This window comes from Hippichthys cyanospilos, chromosome 12 (genome assembly GCF_059441005.1).
Source record: "Hippichthys cyanospilos isolate Australia breed blue-spotted pipefish chromosome 12, RoL_Hcya_1.0, whole genome shotgun sequence".
Lineage (NCBI taxonomy): Eukaryota > Metazoa > Chordata > Actinopteri > Syngnathiformes > Syngnathidae > Hippichthys > Hippichthys cyanospilos.
In genome coordinates this window covers 7,449,760-7,474,822 of record NC_142380.1, presented here as the reverse complement: position 1 = coordinate 7,474,822, position 25,063 = coordinate 7,449,760, and the positions used below count along the sequence as shown (strand labels likewise).

General features: G+C 38.1%; 2 protein-coding genes across 3 annotated transcripts in view; both read right to left on the bottom strand.

Moving 5' to 3' along the window:
* Nucleotides 1-12,435, bottom strand: part of b4galt2 (beta-1,4-galactosyltransferase 2) — a 70,234-nt gene extending 57,799 nt beyond the window's left edge. The window contains exons 1-2 of one of the 2 annotated variants that reach the window (XM_088429875.1): nt 12,242-12,435; nt 12,059-12,095 (exon numbers count right to left, since the gene is read on the bottom strand). The gene's annotated coding sequence lies outside the window, so the exon portion shown is untranslated. Of the gene's footprint in view, nt 1-12,058 lie in introns of both variants that reach the window. The other variant, XM_088429874.1, reaches the window with a different exon arrangement.
* A 1,782-nt stretch (nt 12,436-14,217) lies between these two features.
* Nucleotides 14,218-18,677, bottom strand: atp6v0b (ATPase H+ transporting V0 subunit b). Its single transcript, XM_088430391.1, has 8 exons — nt 18,404-18,677; nt 17,722-17,770; nt 16,911-16,994; nt 16,648-16,725; nt 15,768-15,837; nt 15,630-15,681; nt 15,355-15,545; nt 14,218-14,997 (listed from the first exon to the last, which is right to left on the bottom strand). Exons 1-8 carry the CDS (start codon nt 18,486-18,488, stop codon nt 14,971-14,973), a joined length of 636 nt encoding a protein of 211 aa, XP_088286517.1. The 5' UTR covers nt 18,489-18,677; the 3' UTR covers nt 14,218-14,970.
* Nucleotides 18,678-25,063: the final 6,386 nt, after the last annotated feature.

The following is a 25,063-nucleotide window of genomic DNA, read 5'->3' as shown; positions in this document are numbered from 1 at the left end:
AAAGTAATAGCAAAATGTTTATTGAGTGCTTAAAAAAGCATAATCATTTTACCTACATTTTACCAATATTTTTAAAACTCAACTAAACATAGTTTATTAGATTTCTTATGGTGGTATTATTCCATGTATCACCTTTGGCATATTGAATTGTGCATGCAGATACCCCACGGCATTATGGGATAACATGCGGAACAAAGAATAAAATCATAAAAACTGTTAATAAACAATGTTAGCTCAATTTAAGTGAACACCTCATTTTTTAACGTATTGATATACAAGTCAAATATTATTCTGAAAAACTGGATTTTTGACTTGTGCCTAAAAAACAAACCAAAAAAAAGGTTGTTTTTAAGTTCGAGCATTTGGCCTGCATCATATCAATACTTAAAAAAAAACAGTAAGTAAACATAGTTTATTACTCCTTTTTTTTTGATACCCCTAAAGGGCGTGTGGGTGGTTAATGATGACATGACTCAGGCAGAAATTTCATCCCAGCACGTCGCCGGTTGGGACGTATTATTTCCAAAATTATATCAAGTTTAAGAATCTCAAGACATCATTGTGTGATGTGAAATCAAGCTCCCTTCTCCAAAGATTGCAAAACTACACATGGTAAAATTTGATTCCTGTATCTTTAACCAGATCCTCACATAAAATTGAAAGGCTATTCTTTTTAGGTGTGGTGTTGAATTTATTGATATCCTGATAACATAGTATTTCCTGTTTTCTTCATGAAAAAAATTCAAATAAAGTGAGCAGTGGAGAAAGAAACACTTCAGTCGTTTGATTTCAGCAACTGATCCCGTTATAAATCTGTGTCGTTTTATCATTAGATACAACTACTTGATGAAAATAAGTACTATGTATGTTTTCAAAGCAATTAACAATTCCGAAAGGCACTTTCCTAAGTGTCCTCCTCCACATTGAGAATCTAATTTTCCGCGCACAAAGCCCATCTTTAGAAAGTGTCTTCACTGCCCATTCATTACTCTCTCCGTAAGCCGACTGCCAAACAAACAAAAAAAAAAGGTCAGTGAAGATGATTCCTCCTCGACAAAACAAGAAAGAGAACAATGGTAGCCCTGCAATTGCTGTTGCTGTTATTTGAGGCTTGGAAGACGCGTAAAGTAAAAATGAGCTTGTGTCTTGTTTTTCCCCCTTCCAAACTCCACAAGGCCAGCTTGTTCCGTCTCTCAGCAGGAGAAAGTTCTTCATTAAAAACTTGGTGGCAGAGCGGAGAAAGGAGGCCATTAAACGAACGACAGTGAAAACAACTTCTCCAAAGGTCCCCGTGATGAAGGAACCCGTGTTGGTGTCATCTACTATCGCAAAGAGATGCTGTTAGGTATGCAACATGTGGAAAGTGGACATATTTGAAGCGGGCGTTTTGTATGACGTGATTGAAAACATAAGAACGGAACTACCGTATTTTCCGCACTATAAGGTGCACCTAAAAGCTTTCATTTTTTGAAAAAGCTGATGGTGCGCCTTATAATCAGGTGCGCCTTATATATGAATCAATATTGAGATTGGGATTGGTAGATGGGGATTGAAGTGATAAAGTAAGCTTCACCTGTTTCTTTTGTGTGTTTACAGTTGAACAAGGTTGCTCATATTGACATTGAGTTATTATGCTATTGAGAGTTAAGAGTTATTATTGTTATTACTTTGAGTATTACTATATTGTGATTGAAAAAGTTTTAAAATATGTCATGAATTGAGGGTGTGCCTTATAATCCGGTGCGCCTTATGTATGGAAACAGTTTTAAAATATGTCATTGATTGAGGGTGCGCCTTATAATCCGGTGCGCCTTACAGTGCGAAAAATACGGTAATTCGTTCACAAATTTGACTGAATGTTTCTCATTCAACGGACTTCTCATTTGTATTCATCGTTATTGGAACCCTTACCTTTCATGTTTTTTCACCTGTGTCTGCTATTTGTTGGCATTTCGCTTTGTTCTGTACAAGTGTTGCATTACAATCCTTTTATTAATCCCATGTAAAGGTCAGCAGAGAATCGCAAGCGAGAAAGCTCTTTTGACATTCTTGCACTCTCGATCTCAATTGTTTGAACTCACTCACTGCCGTTGGCGCCTATAGACGTGAATTTTTAGAAGGCTGGCAGTGAAACGAGTTAGGCGGCGATTCACTACTTGAGCAACTGTTCAAAAAACGTTTTGTAACCATGACAACAAGGGTCGACACTAGCAGGTGAACTATTATTAGTACTAGTGTAAAGAAAAAAATATATACAATTAGAGTGACCATAAATACAGGTACACCATAATTTGTCATTTGTAAAACAGAGAAACTGAAGCACAGAGAAACCATATTTGCTGATGTATAGTCATCTCAATTTGCCTACTCTCGAGATTTGCGGTAATTTACGTCGATGTGGCATGTGCGGGTTTTTTTCCAGGCTTATACTATGGCCCCCGTTGAGAATATGGCCAGAGTCTTTTTTTTTTCTCTTCCTCCCCTTTCTTTTTGGTTTTCTCATATCATCTAAGATCTCAGGAAGCTTCTTAGAAAATACAGATAGACTTTTCTATTCTCTGTTAGTCATTGTCTTTGCATGTATTTTGGATGGTTCGAACCTTTTAACTTAGGTTTCGTTGCCTTGTACTTGTGCGGGAGTAATGACAATCAAGAATTCTTTTTCATATGACGTAAAAATTGAAAGTGACTCAGGTTCAAAGTGTTTGACTGTAACAAGAACTGTCCGCAAATAATATTCACTGCCATAGCAAGCACTTGAATGGAAGGTGGTCGCTCATTTCTGTTCGATTTCTTAATGTCCAACTGCGCTTGAACGCACCATGCGCATCACATAGTTAGCGCTAGCACTAGTGCGATATGATACAATGATAGCGTCAATGACTAGTGATTTTCTTAGCATCCTTAATAAACGTTCGTTTATGATTTGTTTTTTGTTTTTTTAATGGTGGTGTGTTGATTTTGGTAGCTCTATCGGGTAGCTGCTCTGCCACAACAGATAGGTGCAATCGAATGAAAATTTTGCCAGCGGCATTTGCAGGTGAGCCCTGTTAGCTGTAAGCTATGCTAGTATTGCTTAGCTTTTGGCTATCATGCCATAAAACAGCTTTTTTTGTGCAAATTACTGGCATTTCATTCAACATTGAAATGCTTCCCAACTATTTGTATACAAACCATTAAATAGTCATTTATCTGTGATAGATGTTTAAGTTGACATACTACTACAACATTTTGTGTGAGTGAGTCCGTGTACGTGTGTGTTAGCTTGGGATAAAATATTGCAGCTGCGCATGAGGCATCTATTACATTTATGTGACAAGAGCAGAAATGATGAGAGACCACGTGAAACATTTCCTTTGCGACGCTCCTTCAGCTTGAATTAAACTCTCCAATTTAAAGCCTTGACCCGAGCGACTGCACTCGACTGATTTGATTCACGCACACGCGCATGAGCGCGCAGAGTATATTCATGCGCCATCGCTTAATCCTTTCCGTCTTTCGAGATCTGCTGCGCCGCGCTTCTTCCTAGACATAACATTGCACTTAAGTTTTAGAGAATTCTCGCCACGGAGAGAGTCGCCGCCATAATTGTGTTAGGGCCAACGTAACTATGGAGCCCTGCCAAGTTATTTAAATGTAAATACCACAACTGCGAAAAAGGAGATAACGTTAAACACTGGAGAGGACATCTTTTTTCGACACTTTTTCATGACTGAGCGTCCATAGTTTTTTTTTTGTGGGTTTGGCTTAATCTTGCCCTTTGACTTAAGTATTGATGGCTGGTATTGGCAGCCTCCATGAGTACCCAATACCAAAAACCTAAAGCTGTTATGAATAGCACTAGAGATGTTCAATGCCACTTTTTCAGAATACCAGAACAAGTCACGCAATATTGTGATTCCTTGCTACTTCTCGCCTCACCTATTGCACCTTTAGTGCATCACAGATTTTTTTTTTCCCCCAAATAACCATCACCTCACAGTGCCAGTCTGAACCAATCAAACAGCCTTAATACACAGTCTTGTTCGAATTAAGGAACTTTTGCTTAAAACTAAACCACTGCTTTTCTACATCTGGTACAATATAAGGACGTTAGGCAAAAACCAGACTAGCACAACCGCAGGGCTGTGCTCCTTCCAGTCATTCAATTACGATTTTAATTGAAGTAATAATCGCAACAAACGTTTAAAGTTAGGATTTATTGAAAAATAAAATCCTGCGGAACATATTTAGACAATTTATAGAAATGTTTCAATCAGTTTTAAAGTAAACTTAACATTCATTGCTAGTGCATTAACTTGCTTAAATGTCACATACGGCATTCACAATTTACTTTGCAAGCGTTAGCATAAAGGAATGTGTTTGATAGTAACTATTGTATAAATGTCTCGTGCAGCATTCTGCCACTTTTGCAAAACATGGATTTCACGACTAATATTCAAGTTTTAAAATGACAAATCAGTCAAATTAATCGACCTACTGTCGATCCTTACCTTGTAACAATGCCGGGATGACCACACAATATCAATACTCGCCCATCCCTAAATTTTGTCAAACGTATTTTCATCGTGTAATTTTGCAAATACATTTTGCAAAAAAATATAAAAGGAAAAACAAAGTTTCTGTAAAAGCAATGATTCCTTGCCTGGTTAAGCCACATCAGCAATAGCAAGAACCCGCTTCCAACATAAAACTGGCATCACCTGTAAAACATCTGTATCCTGAAATTTTAATTGGGCTGCAGACACAGAAGTGGACAGACGGCTCATTTGTGCCGCTACATCATTCATAATGTTGGCCAAACGTATGCTGGCAGACAAAATAATGGGTTTTAAAACGACGTCATACATTACGACGAGAGCTTGTACCTAATGTTGTGGCCAGTTGACTCTTCTGTGTGTGTTTGGCAGCTGTTTTCAGCAAAGCCCTCGGGCTTATTGTATGTCCTCAACTCATGTGGAAGATGACATTTTGTCTCATCCGAGCGAGAACAATGCCGATATTAACAACAACAACAAAAAAACTTTTGAGGTTTATGGCTGGAGCTTGAAGAGAAGTTATTGTAAGAAAATTGCATCAAGAAAACATTCAAGCACATGCAGCTCCCGCCTTTCTCACCCCCCCGACCCCCACCTCCAGTTGCTCCTCATGAAAAATGCATGGGGCAGGCTACACCTGATCGTCTGGAGCACATCTTGCTGGAGGCAAGTTGAGCTCCCCCAAGCCCACAACGCAATAGCGCAGCAAAGGCGGGAGCCATGGAAGTTTGCTAGCGCCCAACCATGCCAGCTAAAACACTCGCAAAATATACAAGGTCAACCTTAGGGCTGCACAATTAATCGAATTTTAACTGCGATCACGATATTGGCTGCTGTGATTAATTAAGCTGATCCTCTGCGATATTAATATTTAAAAAGCGTGTCAAATCAAGCACTTTGTCATTCTACCACCAGGGAGTAATGTTTCCCACATGTTTGCATGACAAAAGCCTCTGTTTTTCTCACCCTAATATATTATTTACCAGTGTGAAATGGTGTTGAGTTTCTCACCTGATTCCTAATATATACAGAGCTAGCTAGTCAATTGAGACTCCTTTTGAAAAAAACATTTCAATACATTCGGTTTGAAATGACCGAAAATTACATTTTGACCTGATTGATCAAAAGTGAATAATGTGCTTGGTTCTAAGTAGTTTTATTTTTTTCTCTTAAGTTTGCACTCAGCAAGTAAGTTAGCTTTGTTGCTCATGTGTGCTAATTTTTGCCATATTTTGTGAATTTGTTGTAATTATTATTTATTTTATTTCTTTTAGTTTATTATTATTATTTGTAAGTATCAAGCCTTGAAGCCTTGTTTATATACTGCTTGTTTAAAAAAGTGCAATAAATAGACATGTTTGAATAATCCTGATCAATAATTGTGTTTTCAATATTGACCAAAATAATTATGTATGTTATTTTGGCCATAATCGTGCAGCCTTGGATCACAGCTAACCTGTTTTCTGAGTTAGGTCATGTGACATTCACAACCTAAGCTCTGATTGGTCTGAGCAACCGTGATGTCATATTTAGTAGCAAAATGGCTGCCCCCTGACAGGGATAGAAATGGATTGTTTGTTTGTTGTTCTTTTTTGTTCTTTGAAATAAAAACCAAGATTTTTTTTTTAATTAGGCCTTTTAAGACCCCTATTTTTTGTAAGAATTCTACAGCTGATTTTACTAGTGTGGTGTTTTTAAGCAAGTGGGTCACGTTGAATGAGGTCATTTGTTGGTCATAAACCATAAATACCCTGCAGAATAACTGACTGTAATTGTAAATAATCAGCAGTACATTAAGGTATTTATAGATCTCCAACTAAATGTTAGCCAGTATGTTGCGGCTTGTACGCATTCATTTAGAAGCAGATCATTTTAGTGCTAATCTTAAATATGTCCAGTAGGGATCTTGTTTCTTTATATACACTCATGAAATTACTGAATCCAAAAATACATAAATAAATACATTCTCACACAAATACAAATATAAATAAATCACCTGATAGCTAAAAAAAAAAAAAAATAAAGATTTTACAGTAGGAATAGTTCGACACAAATTCATTTTTAGCGCTTTCTATGGTTTTGATGGGGTAAGCCAAACGAAGTGTCTGTTACGTAACCGCGGCCACAACCGGCGCATGACTTGAAAATAATGAAGCTGCCGCCGAGAGAGCGAGCTCGAAACGTAGCGTATTCCGGATGAGATGAATCAGCCGCTCGGCCGCACGCTGACCTTTGCTTGTTCATTAAAGCAAGGAGGAGCCGGGGCTCTCCCGATTGGTGCTCACCTGACAAAATGTCAGCGGCAACACACAACACACATATATTGTTCATTTGACAAATGTATATGGTATATATGCATACAATGAAGAATCGTGTTTATGCTAACTCTTTTCATACTAAAGACATTTTGTTGATTTTTTTAAGTCGATGCCAGGTTGTTATTAAATTTTTTACACTTTTTCCAGGTATTGACTAAATGACTAATATAATGGCTGATAATAAATCAATAAAGTACTCCATTATTTTAGGTTATTAAGTAGTGTAATACTTAAGGTAATTAAGTACGGAATTAAAGTACTTCAGTAACAAATTACTTTCGGTTATTAAGAAGTAATGTAATACTTTAGGTAATTACGTATGAAAGAAATTACTTTATGTACTAAAGTACTTCAGCAACAAAGTACTTTAGAATTAGTAATTGATTATTTTAGGTAAAAGTATTTAAAGTAATCAATTACATTATGTACTAAAGTACTAATCGATTATTTTAGCATTCAAGTACATAAAGTAATCAAGTACTTTACAGCATGATTGCCCAAAGTAATTGATTGTGTTAGTAATTTACCTAAAGTACCGAATGAAATCAATTCCCTACTTGAGTACTAAAATATTCAATTACTTTGGTGCTTAATTCAGTGCCAGACATTTTTAGACTTTCCTTCTGAAACTTGCTTCAGTTTTCATTATCGTTTTAAGACAATAAGGACCCTGACAACTCCCTGAGCAATCATGTCAATTCAAATAATTTAATACCGGTAATTTTCATGCCAATATTGTCCCTTTTACTGAAACTACATTTCAGCTTCAAATATCAATTACCAGCCTCCTGGAATACTAATGATCAGGATCAGTATCAGGCCTGATTCAAAATAAAAAAGAAGAAGAAAAACAACTACAACAACAATTACTATTATAACTATTAAATGAATTAAAAAAAAAAAAAAATCACAGAATTACTGCAAGTGATCCATTTAACTGTCCTTATTCTGTGGTGTATATGTTACTGTAAGTACATTGGCCCAGCCCACTAAAAACACTAAAAACAGCTAAGGGGATAAAAAAAAAAGACGAAAAAAGTACAAGGATGAAAAGAGCCAAGTGAAGGGAAACAGAACTCCAGAAAGAACAAAACACAACAGGCTCTTTGAGCACAACACTTAAATTGCCTCTAAGCCATCTTCGGGTCTGAAGGAGGTCGGGGCTTTTGAAAAGACATCCAAAGGCTGCTCTCCATCCCGCTCCTTGTTGCGAGTCATTGCGCAACTACAGCCGCAAATCCTACCAATAAATTTGGGGAAAATACGTCTCTGAAGTTGCACACAACTACACTGATTGATCTTTTTTTAAGATTTGCGGGAGTCTCACAAGATTTGTTAGCTTTACACAAAAGTCACACAACTGGAGCTCAACTGAAAATGTAGGAAAAACTATGTGGCAAAAGTTGCATAGATTTGCCAGAGTCTCACAAGATTTCCCTGAAACTATAAAAACCAGAGTTCAACTGAACTGAACAACCACTGAACTGAATTCCTAAAGTCTACAATAACTCCAAAGCCATGTAAATCAGACTTCGAATGAACATTTCAGGAAAACTAGCTTCTTTCATTGCGCAGAACTTCGAGGATGAACTTTGCAAAATTTGCAGAAATCTTATGAGATTTGTTGAAGTTTTATGAGATTTACTAGTCTTGGAAGAAAAAAAATATGAGTTAAGCCTCAGCTGGAATTTTCAAAAAAAGTAGAATTGTTCAGTCACTGACCTTCCTAGATATAAGCTTTCAAATTCTGCAGAAGTCTTCTGAGAGTTATAGAAGACTCATGACATTTACTAGTTTTGAAAACCCCTAGTCTCACGATACTTCTACAAATCTCATGAGAAATGTGTTTCTACATTGTTCTGTGCAACTGAACATGCTTACTTTTCCAGGAATCTTCAGGTGAAGTCTGATTTATCTCACTTTGGGGATTTTGAGACTAGTAAAGCTAATCGGACTTCAACAAATCGCATGAGATTTGCCCAAGTCTTGAATATTCTCTGTGAGGAAAATCAGACTACAACCAAAAATGTCACTCAAAGTAAGCTGTCACACAGAGCTTCGTATATAAAAAACTCAAAATTCTACGAAGAAGATTTTTCATGGGTTGGTTTAAATCTCAAAAGCCACCAAAATCATCTGCGTTCGACCAAAACAGTCCTTGAAAAATATGCCTAATAAATGACGAACTTGACCGACAGCGGTTATAGATGTTCTGAAATCTCCCAAGATTGACCAAAATCTCAAATTTCCCAGAGGTTTTACCAATCAGAGTTCAACGCCCGTTGTCTCAACGTCTAATATTGTTTTGATCCGGTACCCCCACAACGCAAAAGTTGCCGTCTGGAGCCCAGACCCCCCGTCGATGTGAAGTCTTGCCATCTGATCCAGCTGCTGCTCATTTGGCACGGGCGAAAAGGAGCAATTGAGCATTGGCGGAAGAAGAGGCAGACGGCGAAGAAAAAGCAACGCCGTGGCTCCGGCTTCACTTAAACTGCTGGCTTCTTTCTGGCCTTTCGGGCTTAAGGCTACCGCCATTCAATTATGCGCTCCACGGTTGTCCATTTGATCAGCCTTTGTCCTCTGTGCCGTGGACTGAATATTCCCGTGTTTGAAAGGGTGTTTAGCCACTCGAGTGTAAAAAGAACCCCAGGGGTGTACAGTACATGCAAGGAAGTCTAAAAATGGAAGGTTGCATAGTAACAGCCTCAAATTGAATTTTTTATCAAGTGTAATATAATTGTTCCTTACTGGTAATTTTTTCACAATCACCTGGTATTTTGGGGGATAATCATGTAAAAAATGAGATGAAGTAATATTCTGGAACTAGGGCTGGGAAATAAATCGTATTAAATCCATTAATCGTTTTAAAAATCGAAGTTTTAAAAATTGACAAAAGTGGCAGAAAGCTGGACAGGTTTACGTTAACGATAGAGATCAACTGATATCGTTTTTTCAGGACCGATACTGATCATCCATAATCAAGAAAGCTGATAACTGATATTTAATGCCAGTATTCATTTCAAGGAATCAAGGAATATTTATTGCAGTAAAAGGGAAAATTTTTGAATTATAGCCAAAAACTAAATTTCATTTAAATTGCTTGCGATCTCTCAATCAACACAGAAAAAATCTCATGTGGCTTACGCACACACAGCCCAGTCAAAATGGGTCTTTGACGTCGATAGCCGTCATTGGCAGTGAATGAGTTCATGAAGGCCTATAGAAATGAACAGAAGAGCTTTGAATATTGAATTGAAGGCTTAATGAGCACCGTGTAGTCCGGTGCAGTCCAGATTTTTCCAGATTAAAAAAAACAAAACAACAACAACAAAAAAGCCAACTGAATAAAAAAAAACAACAAAAACAACAAAAAAAACCCCATTGAATCATTTCTTAAGTATCACACACTCTGAGCTAAATGCATATTATTTCCTCTATCAGGGCCCAGCGAGGCTGGCGCTGGTGCAGACTCCTCCAATCAACTTGCTGTATCAGGCATCGCGGTTTGGAGCGCTGAAGCTGTGACCTCCCATCCATAATTAACCCCGCCGACGGCACGAGCGCCTCACCGCTATCTGATGGGCGATAGCGCTACGCCGATATTGCCTAGTCTGGCTTGGCCACGCACCACAGCGTTCAGGTTCATAGGTCCAAACCCCCGCGGCTTACGGCGGCGTGCAACTGACAACGCAGAGTCAAGTCCTGACAAGCTAGCCCGATAATCGGCAATGCAACATGCCTCAGCTTGAAACCTTCCAAAGGAGAAAATACTTTGAATTTTTACGGTTGACTAGTAGTGGTTAGGGCTGGGAAAATCTATCAAATTAATTCGAACAATTAAATAATAAAGACTGTTGGCTTGTCAGTTTTGAGTCTACTTAGTTTCCTGTTTCGTTTCAGTTCTTGTCGGGTCGCTGTTTGTGTTGTTTCCATTGTGTTGTCATTGCCTTCTCCCGGTTCGTCCATGGGAGTTAAGCTTCTGTTTTTTTGGGACCATTATCCAAGCTCTTTTGAGCTACGTTAAATTATTATTTTTGAGCACACCCTGCCTCCCAGCTTCCCCGCTTTTGGGTCCACATCCGCCTCAACCTTCCAGCACCTTACCCAACCATGCCAAAAAATGACAGAAAGACCATAGAAGAACTGAAAAAAAAAACAGGAAACTAAATAGACTCAAAACTGACTAGACAACAAGTAACACCAGGGCAAGACTCAATTGGAACAGGAAGCTGATTGGTCAACACAAGGGAAGCAGGTTAAGGTAGACAAGTGGACACAATTACAATAACAAAACACTGACAAGGGACAAGGGAAACAGAAACATGAACTAAAATGAACAAAAGACAAAACAACCCAGAATGTGAAGACAAATCAAAACCCAACAAAAATTCTCAACAAAGAAAAAAAAAAACCCCTGCCTTCCCACCCCGAGAATAACAATACCGCAGATATCATTACTTCCAAACTACCATCTCTCATTTTCACCTAATGAAATCTGTCTCTCTTTACAAAAAGTTTACAAAGAGCAACTTAACTATGATAACGACACCTTGCACAATAGAAATAAACATGACAGACAACAAAAATCCCTGAAGTTCAGGTATAAAGTTTGACACTAAATGCCTTTTTACGGAGGGGGGGGGGTGCAAACAGCTTTATTTCCACCACTGGGGTGACAACTAGAAATCTGAACTGTGCCCCTTAATATCATTATAAGTGCATCTAATAGATGAGTGACTTAGAGAGCCGCAGAGATACTGTGTCAGAAATGAGAGACACGTCGGATTGGATTAACGTCCTCTGTGCCCCCAGCCTGCGTGGAAAACTGCCTGCTTGGTTTAAGCTTCATCGGGAGGAACAAGACCTCCACATCCATGTTACCCCCACCACCACCATCATCATCATCACAATCATCATCATCATCACCTCACTGAGAAACAAGCTGGCTGGACAAGTCATGATCCAGTTACATCCAAACATGTTTTTTTTTCATGAAGCAAAACGATGGGAGCTGAAGAGTGGACTTTTTTAAGAGCTGCCTTGTGCAGGGAAGAGAGCCTAGCATGGCGGGTGGAGAAGAAGCAGTGTGCGGAGGAAACAACAAAAGAATTAGCACACACCCCGGAAAAAAAAAATTGCAAAAAGGAGCTCATGGAAACACATGAAAGGGGGGGGGGGGGGGAACAACGCTGGGGTGCTTACCTTGATCGTTATCAGGCGAATACTTGCATTGTGTCTTCTTTGGAGCACAACGTGTTGGAAAACGGGAAACACAAATAAAAATATGTTTGGGAGTCAATTTTCCACGTAATACAAACGCCGAGGTTATAAAAAAAAAGAACGAGGAGGAAAATGTTGGAAAATTAAATTAGAAAAAAAAATCACCGTGTTGTTTAGCTAGCGTCAACCGTATCCGCCGCGTCGACGTCGCGCAAGCGAAAAGGAGGCGAGTAGAGAGGCGACGTCCTCATGGTTTGGCCGTCCTGTGCTGGCGATTTTTAGACTAGGCAACAAAATGAAAAAAAAGAAAGAAAGCGAAGGGAAGGCAGGAAGGATGGAAGGATGCTCCTCTTCCTCTCCCCAGCAGGTCTTTCTGCTCCGCTTTCACTCACTACGGAAGCCGGAAGAGACAAGCCAATGAGGGGCAATATTGCCTTTCGCTTTTTTCTTTCCTTTTTATTGTTTTTATGAATGTGTATATATTTCGTCCTTTTTGTTTCTTTACCTTTTACTCTATTACATGTCATCGATAAAATACTATAGTGTTTGTTTTTAAGCCTGAACAGTAAAAAGGTTTACTGATTGGCTAATTGATAGTTTGGTTGTCCGATTTTCCTCATTTTTGTTTTATCTTTTACTCTGGGATCGTGGCCATTAAGAAATTACTAAAATGCTTGTTTTATTTTACTTTTTTTGACTTAAAATGGAAAACGTTTACTTGATTGACTAATAACCATTCTTTTTGCTGTCTAATATAACTTAACATAACAATTTTAAATAATTGATGGAATGTCAATTAAAATCGTCCATTCATTTTCTAGAGTTGCTTATTCTCTCAAGGGTCGCAGGCTTGCTGGTCCCTATCCCAGCTGACTTCGGGCAGTAGGTGGGGGACACCGAGAAGTGGTTGTCAGCCAATTGCAGGGCACACAAAGACAAACAACCATTCACGCATCCAATCACGTCTGAGGACAATTTAGTATGTCCAATACACCTGCCATGCATGTTTTTGAAGCGTGGGAGGGAGCCGGAGTATCCAGATAGAACCCACATGGGCTCGGGGAGAACATGCAAACTCCACGGAGGAAGGGAAGAGCGACTTGGATTTGAACTCAAGGTCCCTGAACTGTGAGACGAACGTACTAACCACTGCTCCACCCAGCCGCCAAATTAAAATCTTATCATTTTAAAATAATTAGGAGTTATAATACTTTTATATAAAAAGATTAGCATGATTAACATATACAATTTTATATTGGTCTTGAGTTTTGTTTTAAGTTAAAATTAAAGGGCAAACTAGACATACAGACTATAGATGCAGTGGATATAAAAAGTCCGGACATCCCTTAATCAAATGCCGAATTTTTGTGAAAAAAAAAAATTAAACAAGATGCCTTCATAACAATTTCCATCATCAACATGTTATAACCTCTAAATGGGAAACAATCTGTTAGAGTGGTGAAACTAAAGACATCTGATTGCAAAAATGTCCACACCCATGTGTTCACAATCAACTGACCAGATAGGTAAAGCAAGGTAGCTGGAAAGAGACTACAAGAGATCCGGCCTAGTCATTTGTGTCCACTTTTGTGGACATTTGTTTTTGCACTGTATTTTTGTTTTTACCCTTTGGAACGATCCTACAAAGTCAACCAGAGCTGAGAGGAGGACGACCTGACCTTTCCCATGTCACGTGTTTTGAGTGGGATGCAATTCACTTTGCTGAGACAAAACGGACACCAGAATGGACACAAATCAATAAGCTGGCTCTCAGGAGGACATGAAAACATAGCATATATTTTTAGTGTTTATTTAAAATGTCCCCATAGATCTCCATTCTGCATTCAATTAGCAAATCGGGAGTTTAAATGGATAAACGGTATTATGCAAGATGAGAATGTGCATATCTCTTAAGTACGAATGTTTTGATCATCTGATGTTTTCATAATCATGCAAATGAATCAAATGAGGACTTGTAGTTGCTGGCGTTCAACTGAACGTCAACAAATGTTCTAACTTCGCCATCTAGAGGATAAAGGGGAAAACTGCAAAATTAGGCTGACGTCCAAATAGCCAAGAGCATCAGGGCGTCGTGATTGGCTAGTTTTATTTTACATCCATAGACATTTATGAGGACACAATTAACTGTTTCTTATTTTTATTGGACATTTACGTTCTTGTCACCATCACGTCAACATAATTACAGACGCGCACGCGAGTGCCGATCAACAAAAAAACGTCTTTTTTTTTCCTTCAGGCTGCATCAAGTCTAGGGAGCAGGAATCATATTTGTAACATTTATGACAATGAAATCAATGTTAATAGTCTTTCACAACCTTGGGGTGATAATAACAAGTAGGAAATCCGTAGTTTAGTCAGCCTGCTGTCAGATTGAAATACCACACAGCATTTTCACCCTACAACATATTATTTCAAATAAAGCTATGGAATGTTAGACAAAAACACTAGATAAAAAAAGAAAAACAATATGTACATTCATAGGGGGAAAAAAACAAACATAATTCTACTTTTGAGGGCAAAAAGTTGGGCTTGAAACCTGCCGGAATTGTCACTCATCCATCAAACTGGTGTCAATGGAAAAATTCTCTTTTTTTGGGGGGGCTTTTGAGTAGGCGGGTCGCTGACAGACCAGGAAACCAACGCTCACAATGCTAATCAACTCATGCTTCACAGAAACACACACACACACAAATATGTTCAAATACTCTATAGTGTCATTTTTAACCACGGTTCATGAAGAGCGCGGACAAACAGATGCTCTTCTGGAAATGACACAGACAATACGCAGCAAATAGAACATTTCAATAATTTATGCTGTAGTATTTACACGTCTTAGTTTTCCAGCGCTGACGTCATCTTTCTCCGGTCGTCTTCTAATCGCCCATCTTTACTTTTGACGTCTTTAGGGGAGCAGAAACATAAGAGTTCCGTTAACATATACAGATAAAGCAATACTTTGATACCTGAGCTGACATTCACTTTCAGTAAAAGGGAAAATATTTTTTTGATTTTGACTCAAACTCTTAGCTTTGAAATACCTTTCAGCATGATATACTGTATCATGTGATGCATTTTCTATTTGGCAACATTCAAATTGCTGTTACTTCATTTTTGTGATACCTCCATGTATTATAAATCATTCTAAAGGAAACTAAGCGTATTTAGAATATATGTATATCTCAATTCTCATTTTCTGAGCCATAATACTGACTTGGTGAAAAAGCATCTCACATCTCTCACACACACAGGTAACTGACCTGCAGGATTGCCACAATGACACCGAAGAGTCCGATGGCGCTGCCGAAGATCTCCACGATGAGGATCTTGACAAAGAGGCTGGCGTTCTGAGCGTCGGCCAGCGCCGCCCCGCTGCCCACGATGCCCACGCAGATGCCGCAGAAGAGGTTGGAGAAGCCCACCGTCAGGCCGGCGCCGAACATAGAGTAGCCTGCGCGCGCGCAAAGACAACATTGGACACTTAGTTTCACTTTCCTTTCACGGGCGCCATTTTGTTCCACTTGTGCCTTCTTACCGGCTTGGTAGTTCCTTGCCCCGATGGTCTCCGGCGTTGTTCCGCTGAAGTTCTAAAAGATTTTGAAATGACAATTTCTTTTAGCTAATTAGATGACATATTGAAGGTCAATATCATAGTCAGGGATGTGAAATTTACCTCAGCCATGTTGCTGATGACAATGGCCATTATGATGCCATAAATTGCAACTGCTTCGCAGAAAATGATACTAGAAAAAAAAAGCATTGAATTAAATGTAGGTGAACTATTAAAGGGATAGCAATGAAGCATTGAATTAAATTTAGGTGAAACTATTAAAGGGATAGCATGCTTATTTAGCTTTTTTTCAGCAGTAAAGTGTTGTCTATAAATAACATGAGAAGTCGATTATTTTTCAAGTACCATCAATACCTTTCAAACCATATTTTGCCACTTGCTGACAGCTGAAAACCACAACTGAGCTTATTAATGTCACATGACCAACAGGTGAGCCGTGATTGGTCGCTACATGAGCCTCAAGCACAGGTTTTCAGCCCAAAGTAAGTGATTTTTCCATTTACTTCGAAAAGGATTGCCTAATAAGTGCACTCATCTCTTTAAAAATAAAGATTTGATTTTATTGAAAAAACCAACATAAGTCAAAAATGTAAACAGTTATATGTGAAATTTATGGTAAAATTGAAAGATAGACTTCAAATAATTGAGTGCTAAAAATGTAAACAAGTGTCATTTTTTTCAAGACTAAAATTCAAAGGAAACATGTAAAAATGCCATCTTAACAGACATGTCGAAATAACAATTGCATACTGTTTAATACTCACATATTCAAATAAAAAAATGGCATTTTTTTTAAGTGTCACTTAATTTCACACTAAGCTCACCCCTATAGATACTTGTAAAATGTAACACATCTTTGATCTTTTAATTTGTTGATTTTGAGATATTAACAATGTAGATATCCATTAAACAAATTAGAGTAAAAACAACAACAACATCCAGGTTTAGCTACAGTGTGTTAATATTTTTTTAATGAGCATACCTGACTAAATTTTTGGTTTTAATGCGAGGAGCCTTGACCCCACCGCCAATGATGCTGGAGCCAGTGATGTAAATTCCCCTGAGAAATAAACACAGAAACATTTAAAAACAACCGTAACAAGCACTTCAATAAGACAACATCCTCCATTACAAGACCATCAAAGATGTAACACTTCCACAATCTTGAGGATTTTCTTCAAAAGAGGAAATGACAAAAAATAAAAAATTCCACAATGTGTCACTGGTCATGAAATTTTTGCTCACCAAGCTGCTCCAACTACGGACAGTGAAATGGCCAAGCCGATGCCCAGATTGGCCCACATGAAAGGTGATGTTTCGGTCAAGAACCTGCAGAAAGATCAAAACAATCCACAATTGAGTCTTCTGACTGAATGTTTTGTTTCTTGTATCATGAAATAATTTTCATGAAGAAAGGCCTGCAACTTTGAATGTTTCTTCTTATTTTAAACTCTCCCTTGTGTTTTTTTTTTTGTTTTTTTTATGCTTTTGTTTGCTTAAAACTTTGAGATAATGCTGATGTAAAATGCATCATATATTAAATACATTATTTTTATTTGGGATGTCCGATACCTCTTTTTGGAGACTAACACCAGTTAGTCCATACTATTATCGGCTCCTATTACTGCTACTGCAAGAACCGATGCCTTGAAATTAGAGATCAACCGATATGCTTTTTTAACAAGCCCGATAGCAATAAATGGGTAGTCAAGGAGCCCGATAACCGATATTTAAAGCCGATATTAATTTAAAGGAATCAAAGAATATTTATTGCAGTAAGAGAAACATTTTTTCATAATACAAACTCCTACAATTAACTTCATTTAAATTGCTTGGGATCTTTCTATCAGCACAAAACTTCTCCTGTGGTGTACACACGCACACATGCACACACACAATTCTTTTTTTTCTCGTTGTATTACTACTTTATGATTATGGCTCAATTATGGAATGTAGTCTGACTCTCTTGACGTAGGTCAGTGATTGACTAAAGCGTTTACCCACTTGGTCATGAACCCAGGAGCCCCTGTATACATGAAAAAACAGAAATACTCACCATGCCACATCAAAGCGGAAGCCTAAATCGAATATTGTATAACATATACCTGGAAGAAAGACAGTGGTCATTAGTATTTAGCAATGTTATACTATACTAAATGCATCAATTCCAGAAGACAAAATAATAATCACATTTAAACGCAGATATTTTGTACACCGATGTGATCATTTACATACATGGTATTATATTCAAGAGCACTATCTTGAGAAGTGCAACAAAATCAACATCCACCAGTCAAAATACGCAGAATGTTCATTTTAAAATGATTAAAATATTAACCGTAACGTTGTTCTTGACCATAGACAGTGCGAGTTCCTATTTGAGGCTATGCTAGCTAGAATTAGCTAAAAGCTAATACTTGCTTCAGTTGACATGCATTTTTTTTAAGATCCCGCTACGTTTCTCTTAATGATGTCCTCCAAATGAGTACACTCCAGTTTTATTTCACCCCAATGAAGAACAAATAAACATTTGAAAGAAATCTATCCATCGCGAAAACCACCGCAGCGTTTCTCTTTGGCCTCCAGAATTTAGCCTGATCCCAAACGCAGCTGTCAAGCAGTCACGCATCGCGAAAAGCAAACCTCAATACGCTATTAGTTATTGATATTGAACGATAACCTTGTGGAATATACACTTTAATTCATAAAAATCTCATTTAAAGAGGAAACGAGCTTACCGACGACGAGTATTGTGGTCCAAAAGGCCAAAGTGACCCCCGTGTAAAGAATGGCGTGTCCGTCCATCATCCACTCCAGCAGCATCGATTCGGCGGTGTGCTCGGTAAAAAGCAAACGGGCTCTCGGCTCGGTGCCGGGAAACAAGATGCCACTAAAAATTAATAAGATTTTTATGAAATATGATGGCTGAGGCAGCGGTCGGATGAGGCTGTGAAAGCAGAAGCGAGCCCGATGTCAGCTGATCCAGCTTGACAAGCATGTGACCAAAGGGCCGCGACCCATTTCGATCAGCTTGTTCGCCGTCTTCCCCCAATTTCATTCCGCCAGTCTTTCTATTTACTTCTCTTACATGTAAATACTATTTTACTTTTTACTCATCAAGCTCAAAATAAGTGAAAATGTGTGCAGTTTAAAAAATAAAAAAGTAAAGCTGTAAACGATTTGTTCTCGGAAGGCTGCGTCCCATACCGCAATAAGTCCTGTACTTGCAGTCTTTTGAAAGGACGCTAGATGTCCCTGTTGTCGTTTCGATTCAAGAGTTGCCGACTGGCACGTTTTGCATGTGGTTTCGGGGTTTTAATTTCAGGCAACATCGTGAACTGACAAAACGAATCTTATTTGCCGAATCCGCGATGCATGGCCTCTGGCATCGAAAACAATAAATAAATAAAGTAAATTAAATTTTTAGTAAACTGTTACATTAAAACAGTCATTTTGGGAATATGCATAACATTTTCAAACGCTACAATTTGATATGCCAAGCATGCCAATCTTAGCAAACCAAAAGTGTACTATTTTACTCCCAAATGCGGCAATTACGTGCAGCTAGCGCTTACACAGCCATTTTTTTTACACCTTTCACTTCATGAATACATTTATTGCTAAATAGCTCCGTCAGTGTGTTCAAACATTCAGAGTCTAACTAAATAACGTTGTAAACGCTTTAAAATAGCAAAAATAATACAATTTTGTCAACACAAAGTCCATATATTCACAAAATAATACTTTATGACAGTTAGTTGGCAAAGTGTTGTGTACTGTAGATGATCAGACACTAAGCACTAATTAGTTATGTCAATTGTTAGCAATTTTTTCTAACAGAAGCAGGGATCTAACACAGATTTTTACGACAGCCTCAGTATAAAAGGATAAACACTGGTGACATGAAATCTAACCCGCTTTCTTGCAACACATATTGAATCATGAAAAAATGAAGTTACATTGCTAATGATCAGCCCACGTTATTAATAAAGCTGAAACATAGCTTTACTCTGGAGGGTCGTCCCCCGCGGACATGAATTGGGACTTGAAAATTAATCTCATTGTCCATTCATTCTCTAACATGAGCTCTTAATCAATCAAATCCAGCAGCCGTTTATATAATTTGTATTCATTCACATTCCACGAAGGGCGTCTGAGTTTCTGCAGCAACCACAGGAAGTGTTAAAGACTAGCTAAATTTGAAAACAAATTCTGTTTGACAGACACAACAAGATAACTGTCCATCTTGTTCTAGCCAATCAGCATCAGCGGCCATTGACAAAGCCTTTTTCATTGACATTTCTCTCAGCAGAGCTTGCCCAAGGTTGTAATGTTTATATGCATGAAGTGGGATTCAAAATAAGTAGACTCCTGAGTTATCCTCAGCGGTGCTCGGGTTTTGTGGTTTGTATGCGTTGTCCTCATGCTCTGGGCGCTAGCGGGAAACATTTCCATGGAAACAAATCATGCTGACCTTGCCATTCAGAAGCGCAGAGGTCATTGTATTTTTTTCATCATTATAAGGTGCCTCAAAGCCACTCGAGTCTTGACCTTCAGCCAATTTCTTTTTACAACCGATCAAATCTGAACAATATTAACTGTTAAAAACATATTTCAAAAAAAGAAAAACAACAAATAGCTGTCTTGTAACCATGAGAAGCAAAAGGTTGCATGGAGCAGAAGCAACGAATACGATGTATTTATTTTGGGGTACCACTGACCAGTAATGTACAAAAAACTAAAGAACAAAATCATCTGTTTTTCACAAGTTGCTTCATGTTCAAATGTATTTGCTTCTAATTTGAAAAGAAGAATAGTATTCATGTAATCACTACAGACACCATATGTAGTGGGACATGGCCATTAGGTATGTGTGAAATTGCATTTAAAACATCATTAATATATACAGTATGGATGGATGGATGAATGGATAGATAGATAGATAGATAGATAGATAGATAGATAGAGTATAAATGCTGTAAAAAGTACTTTGTTGAGGTTTTTTTAGGTATATTTATACAATTCTTATAGATAATAATCTTAAGGTCGGCGTGGGAAGTGTGTGTGTGTGTGGGGGGGGGAGGGTAATTTTCTCTTTCCTGGGGGGGTCTTTGCAAAATATAATTGAGAAGCGCTGACATAACCGTATTTGAGAATCACTGCTCTGAACAATATGCTAACCCTAACACAATTAGTACCTACATGAAGTAAAAAAATAAAAAAAATGCTGTGACGCATGCTTCTGAGCACAAAGGGTTCCAACATTTCTATTAACAAAAGAACACAGCATAAATACAAATGTCCTCTTTTGCAGCGGTGCCGTAACTCGCTTAAGGGTAACAACACTAGCGAGGGAGGGCAACCCGATGTTTCTATTTAACTTCATCAAGCCCCATTAAACGAATGCTTCCACGCACACCGCCGCCCTGTTATTTGCTGCTGTACTTACCAGGACTTGCATAATACTGCAGGTAGATAAGACTCGCTCGGATGTCAAAGGTTTTCGCGGATGGACGAACCCATCAAAGCCTGTTATGAAATAGCGTTGGTCACCTATGCAATTCGACATCAGCTGGTGTTCAAATAAATCTCATTTGAAAACAGTCACAGAATAAACTTACGTAGCCTTATGCAGTGTACAGTCAGAAAAATAAAGTATTCCAAAGCTGTCTATCAGTTCATGTCCTTTTATTATTTCATTTCAATACAACCTTACAAAAAGCTTGATAGCTTAATAAAAAAGGATAACAAAACTTGTTATTCAGTCCATGTTGTTATAATTCATTCTAATGCAAAAAAAAAAACAATTACACATTGTTCATTTAATAACAAACAACCTTATAAAAAGTTTGCTAGCCTAATGCTAACACCATCACAAAACCCCTCATGTGGGCTATCAAAACTAGCATCAATGTTGCACAGGTAAAAATAAACTCATTCAATCCCAAAGACATATTTTTATGTTTTTGAAGAGCCCAGACTACCAACCTCAGTTACTTAAGTTTTTTTTTTCAAGTTTTATGCTTAAGGTGGTTCTAAAAACATCTGATCCTACATAAGTTAAAGGGACACTGGCTATTTAGCTGGAGAAAAAGAAAGAAAAAGTTATTATTTTGTCTATAATGTATTTATTGACAAAATTATTTTTCATGTCCAATTATTACTTTTTAAAACACATTTTGCCACCTCCGGTGGACAGAAAATGACATCACATGCTCAAGTCTCAGATAATGGCCAATCATAGCTTAACTTGTGAAGGTTAAGCTATGATTGGCCATTTTGAAAGGTATTAATTGTACATGGCAAATTATTTAGCTATCAAATTAATTACAGACAAAATAATAACTTTTACTGCTAAAAATGGCTCAAATAACTGGACCTTAAACAAAGGATAATGGAACACAAACATGCAGCAACTGAAATGATAACAATGCTCACAGGCATACATTCTTTATCCTCTGCGAAGAATTATTAACAAGTAATGGCTAACCTTACTTGTTATTTTATCTGGTCTCATATTGGTAACTGATATTTATTTATACCAGCCTCTATTTAGTCTTATTGACTGAATTTGAGCGAGATAAACATCCGGGTGTGTTATTTCCAAATCCCTCCTGACTACGCGTTTACCACACTGTTGCCTAATGAATGCATTTTCTGTGCGCTGGTGTTTTGGATCAGTAGGCAAGTGAGAGCTTATCGATCTTTTTAGGCCCTGTGGTTCAATGCAGATGCCGCTTGCAGATGTTGCCGCTATTTTTCGCCTCAATCGAGCCAGGTTTGGACTCTCCCTGGGCCAGCCTTTTGGTTCCCAGCAGCATTGTTTTTGCCTCGAGAAAAATGAGGGGGCTTATTTTCACTAGAGAAGTAGAGAAACCGATTTTACTCTTCTCTGATGATGTGAAAACCGCGTTAAAATGATTTCAATATGATGTAAATAAATAAAAGTCACTTATTTGTGTTCGAAAAAGACGCTACATCCAAAGCATTTTAACATTTTCCTCTCGACATCGTTTCACTGAGTGCTTATGATTGCTTATTAAATAATGTATACAGCCACTCAACCTTCAAATGAAAGCCCTGCACACGAAAGCGGCTTCATTAAAATACTCTGCAGAATGTTGAAAACCTTGTGTTTGTGTGGATGACGCTTTCAAACATTTTACTACGACACAATGCTAAAAAATACATTCAAACATCTATCCATATATATATTTATATATATGAAATAAGACTGAGAAAAATAATGCAATTTCCTGTGAAATGGCAATGCATCTTGTCCTACTGGTTTTATTTTACAGATGTACTTTAGTTTTGTTTCAACTTATTTTATATTATAAAAGCTTTGGAATGTATGAATATTTTCAAAAAGTAGCAGTTGTCCACATTTTTGTGAAAGAAGTTGTGTTCCTTACAAATCAAAACTTAATAATACAAACAAGGAGATGCAGTGTTGCAGTGCAAAGTAGACTGAAGTACTATTATAATTCTTTGCATATGTACTGTATATGTATTGAAGCAGAAATCATTTTTAATCAAATCGTTTGAATCAAAAATCAATTCTGATAATGAAAAACATCGGAATGCAATCGAATAGTGAGATATTCAAAGGCAAGATTCACACTGCAGCCTGATGTGGTCAAATTCAGATATTTTTTGCCCCTATCCAACCTATATATATATATAAAATCTTTAAATGACAATGTGTTTTTTTTTTCCAATACGACCCAGGCTATCTAATTTGCTATGTTTGATCTTTTGACATGCGATCCGAACAAAAAAGTGACAGTTTGCCATACATATATATATATATATATATATATATATATATATATATATATGTGTGTCTGTGTGTCTGTGTGTGTGTGTGTGTGTGTGTGTGTGTGTGTGTGTGTGTGTGTGTGTGTGTGTGTGTGTGTGTGTGTGGAGGCTCGGTGGAGCAGTGGTTACCATGTCCGCTTCACAATTCAGGGAATCGAGGTCAAATCCATCTCGCTCCGGCCTTCCTGTGTGAAGTTTGCATGTTCTCCCCGAGCCCGTGTGGGATCTCTCTGGGCACTCCGGTTTCCTTCCATACTCCAAATATATGCATGTCAGGTGTATGGGACATACAAAATAGTCCTTAAGTGTGATTGGATGCGTGAATGGTAGTTGGTCTCTGTCTGCCCTGCAATCGGCTGGCAACCAGTTCAGGGTGACCCTGGCCTACTGCCCGATGTCAGCTCGGATAGGCTCCAGCAAGCCTGCAACCCTTGTGAGGATAAGCGGCTCTAGAAAACGTATGGATGGATACATAAACATGGGTGTGTGTTTGTGTGCAGATGAAAAACTGTATTCACGTATCTTGGGGCACTGCGATGGATTTGATAGTGTATTTCTGCTGACTTGATGGATGTCGGCTCCACTTTCTGCTCTGTGAAAATGGACTCCCTTTTAGCATTTAACTCTTGTCTTGACAGATTTGATGAATGATGACCCTTTGATGCTAACCAAGCCTTGTGATTGGCCGTTAAGAGTAAACCGCCGTATGGCAAAAAAAAATGATGCTTCGATGAAAGCGAGGTGCAGTCAGTGGCGCTGGGCTGGGATGCTTTCTTTCATTTTGGTGCCACAGAACCTGTGCGAAGGCTCGCTTTGCTCACAAGCTCACCTTGCATCTGTATTCTGCTGTCATTCCCTCATTTGCAAATGCCAAACAGTCTCCTTCTAAAAGTCATCCACTTTCAAACCGGGCAAACTGTCGCCGCTTTTCCGTCTCGTTAAGTTGTTGTTCTCGCTCCCGCTAACATCTCGATTACACACTAGCGCTACTTCCTTTTTTCCCGGCGTCCTATGTGTCATCTGGAGCCTAAAAATGATGTCCTTCATGCTCCGAATTCTAATGCTTTCTTGAGACCGAGGCAAAAAACAAAAGACAGCACTCAGAAGTACAGTCACCCTCTACAGACAGGAGTGGGAGTGTCACGCTGAATCAAATTTACACCACAAAGGAAAAATAATACACTCAAAGTTGTCCAAAGCAATACCCTGCTTTTATTTCCAGAAAAATAATTCGTAATATTAGGTAGGGCTGGGTGATGCCCCCCCCCAAAAAAAAAAAGTCTCGATTTTCGAATTTAACTCATTCAATCCCAAAGACGTGATTTTGCATTTTTTTGAGAAATTGAAAATAAATGAATTAATTTAGGTCAATCCTGAAATGAATATCTTCCTTAATTAACTATTTTTATACCACCGTTTAGCCAAAGACAGAAAAAAATTGATGGTCTGGAGAAAATGTTTCTTTGGGATAGAATGAGTTCATCGAAAAAATAAACACATATTTGAAGTCAACTAAATGAAGATCCTCCTCAATTCACTCCGATGTAATTCCTTGGCACTAAGATGCCACAAAATGA

Coding starts and splice junctions, on each gene's coding strand:
- atp6v0b (XM_088430391.1), bottom strand. CDS start 18,488: ATGCTGCTGGAGTGGATGATGGACGGACACGCCATTCTTTACACGGGG. Junction 16,995..17,721: donor TTCCGCTTTGATGTGGCATG/GTGAGTATTTCT, acceptor ATCTTTCTGCAG/GTTCTTGACCGAAACATCAC. Junction 14,998..15,354: donor TCATTGTGGCAATCCTGCAG/GTCAGTTACCTG, acceptor GCTCCCCTAAAG/ACGTCAAAAGTAAAGATGGG.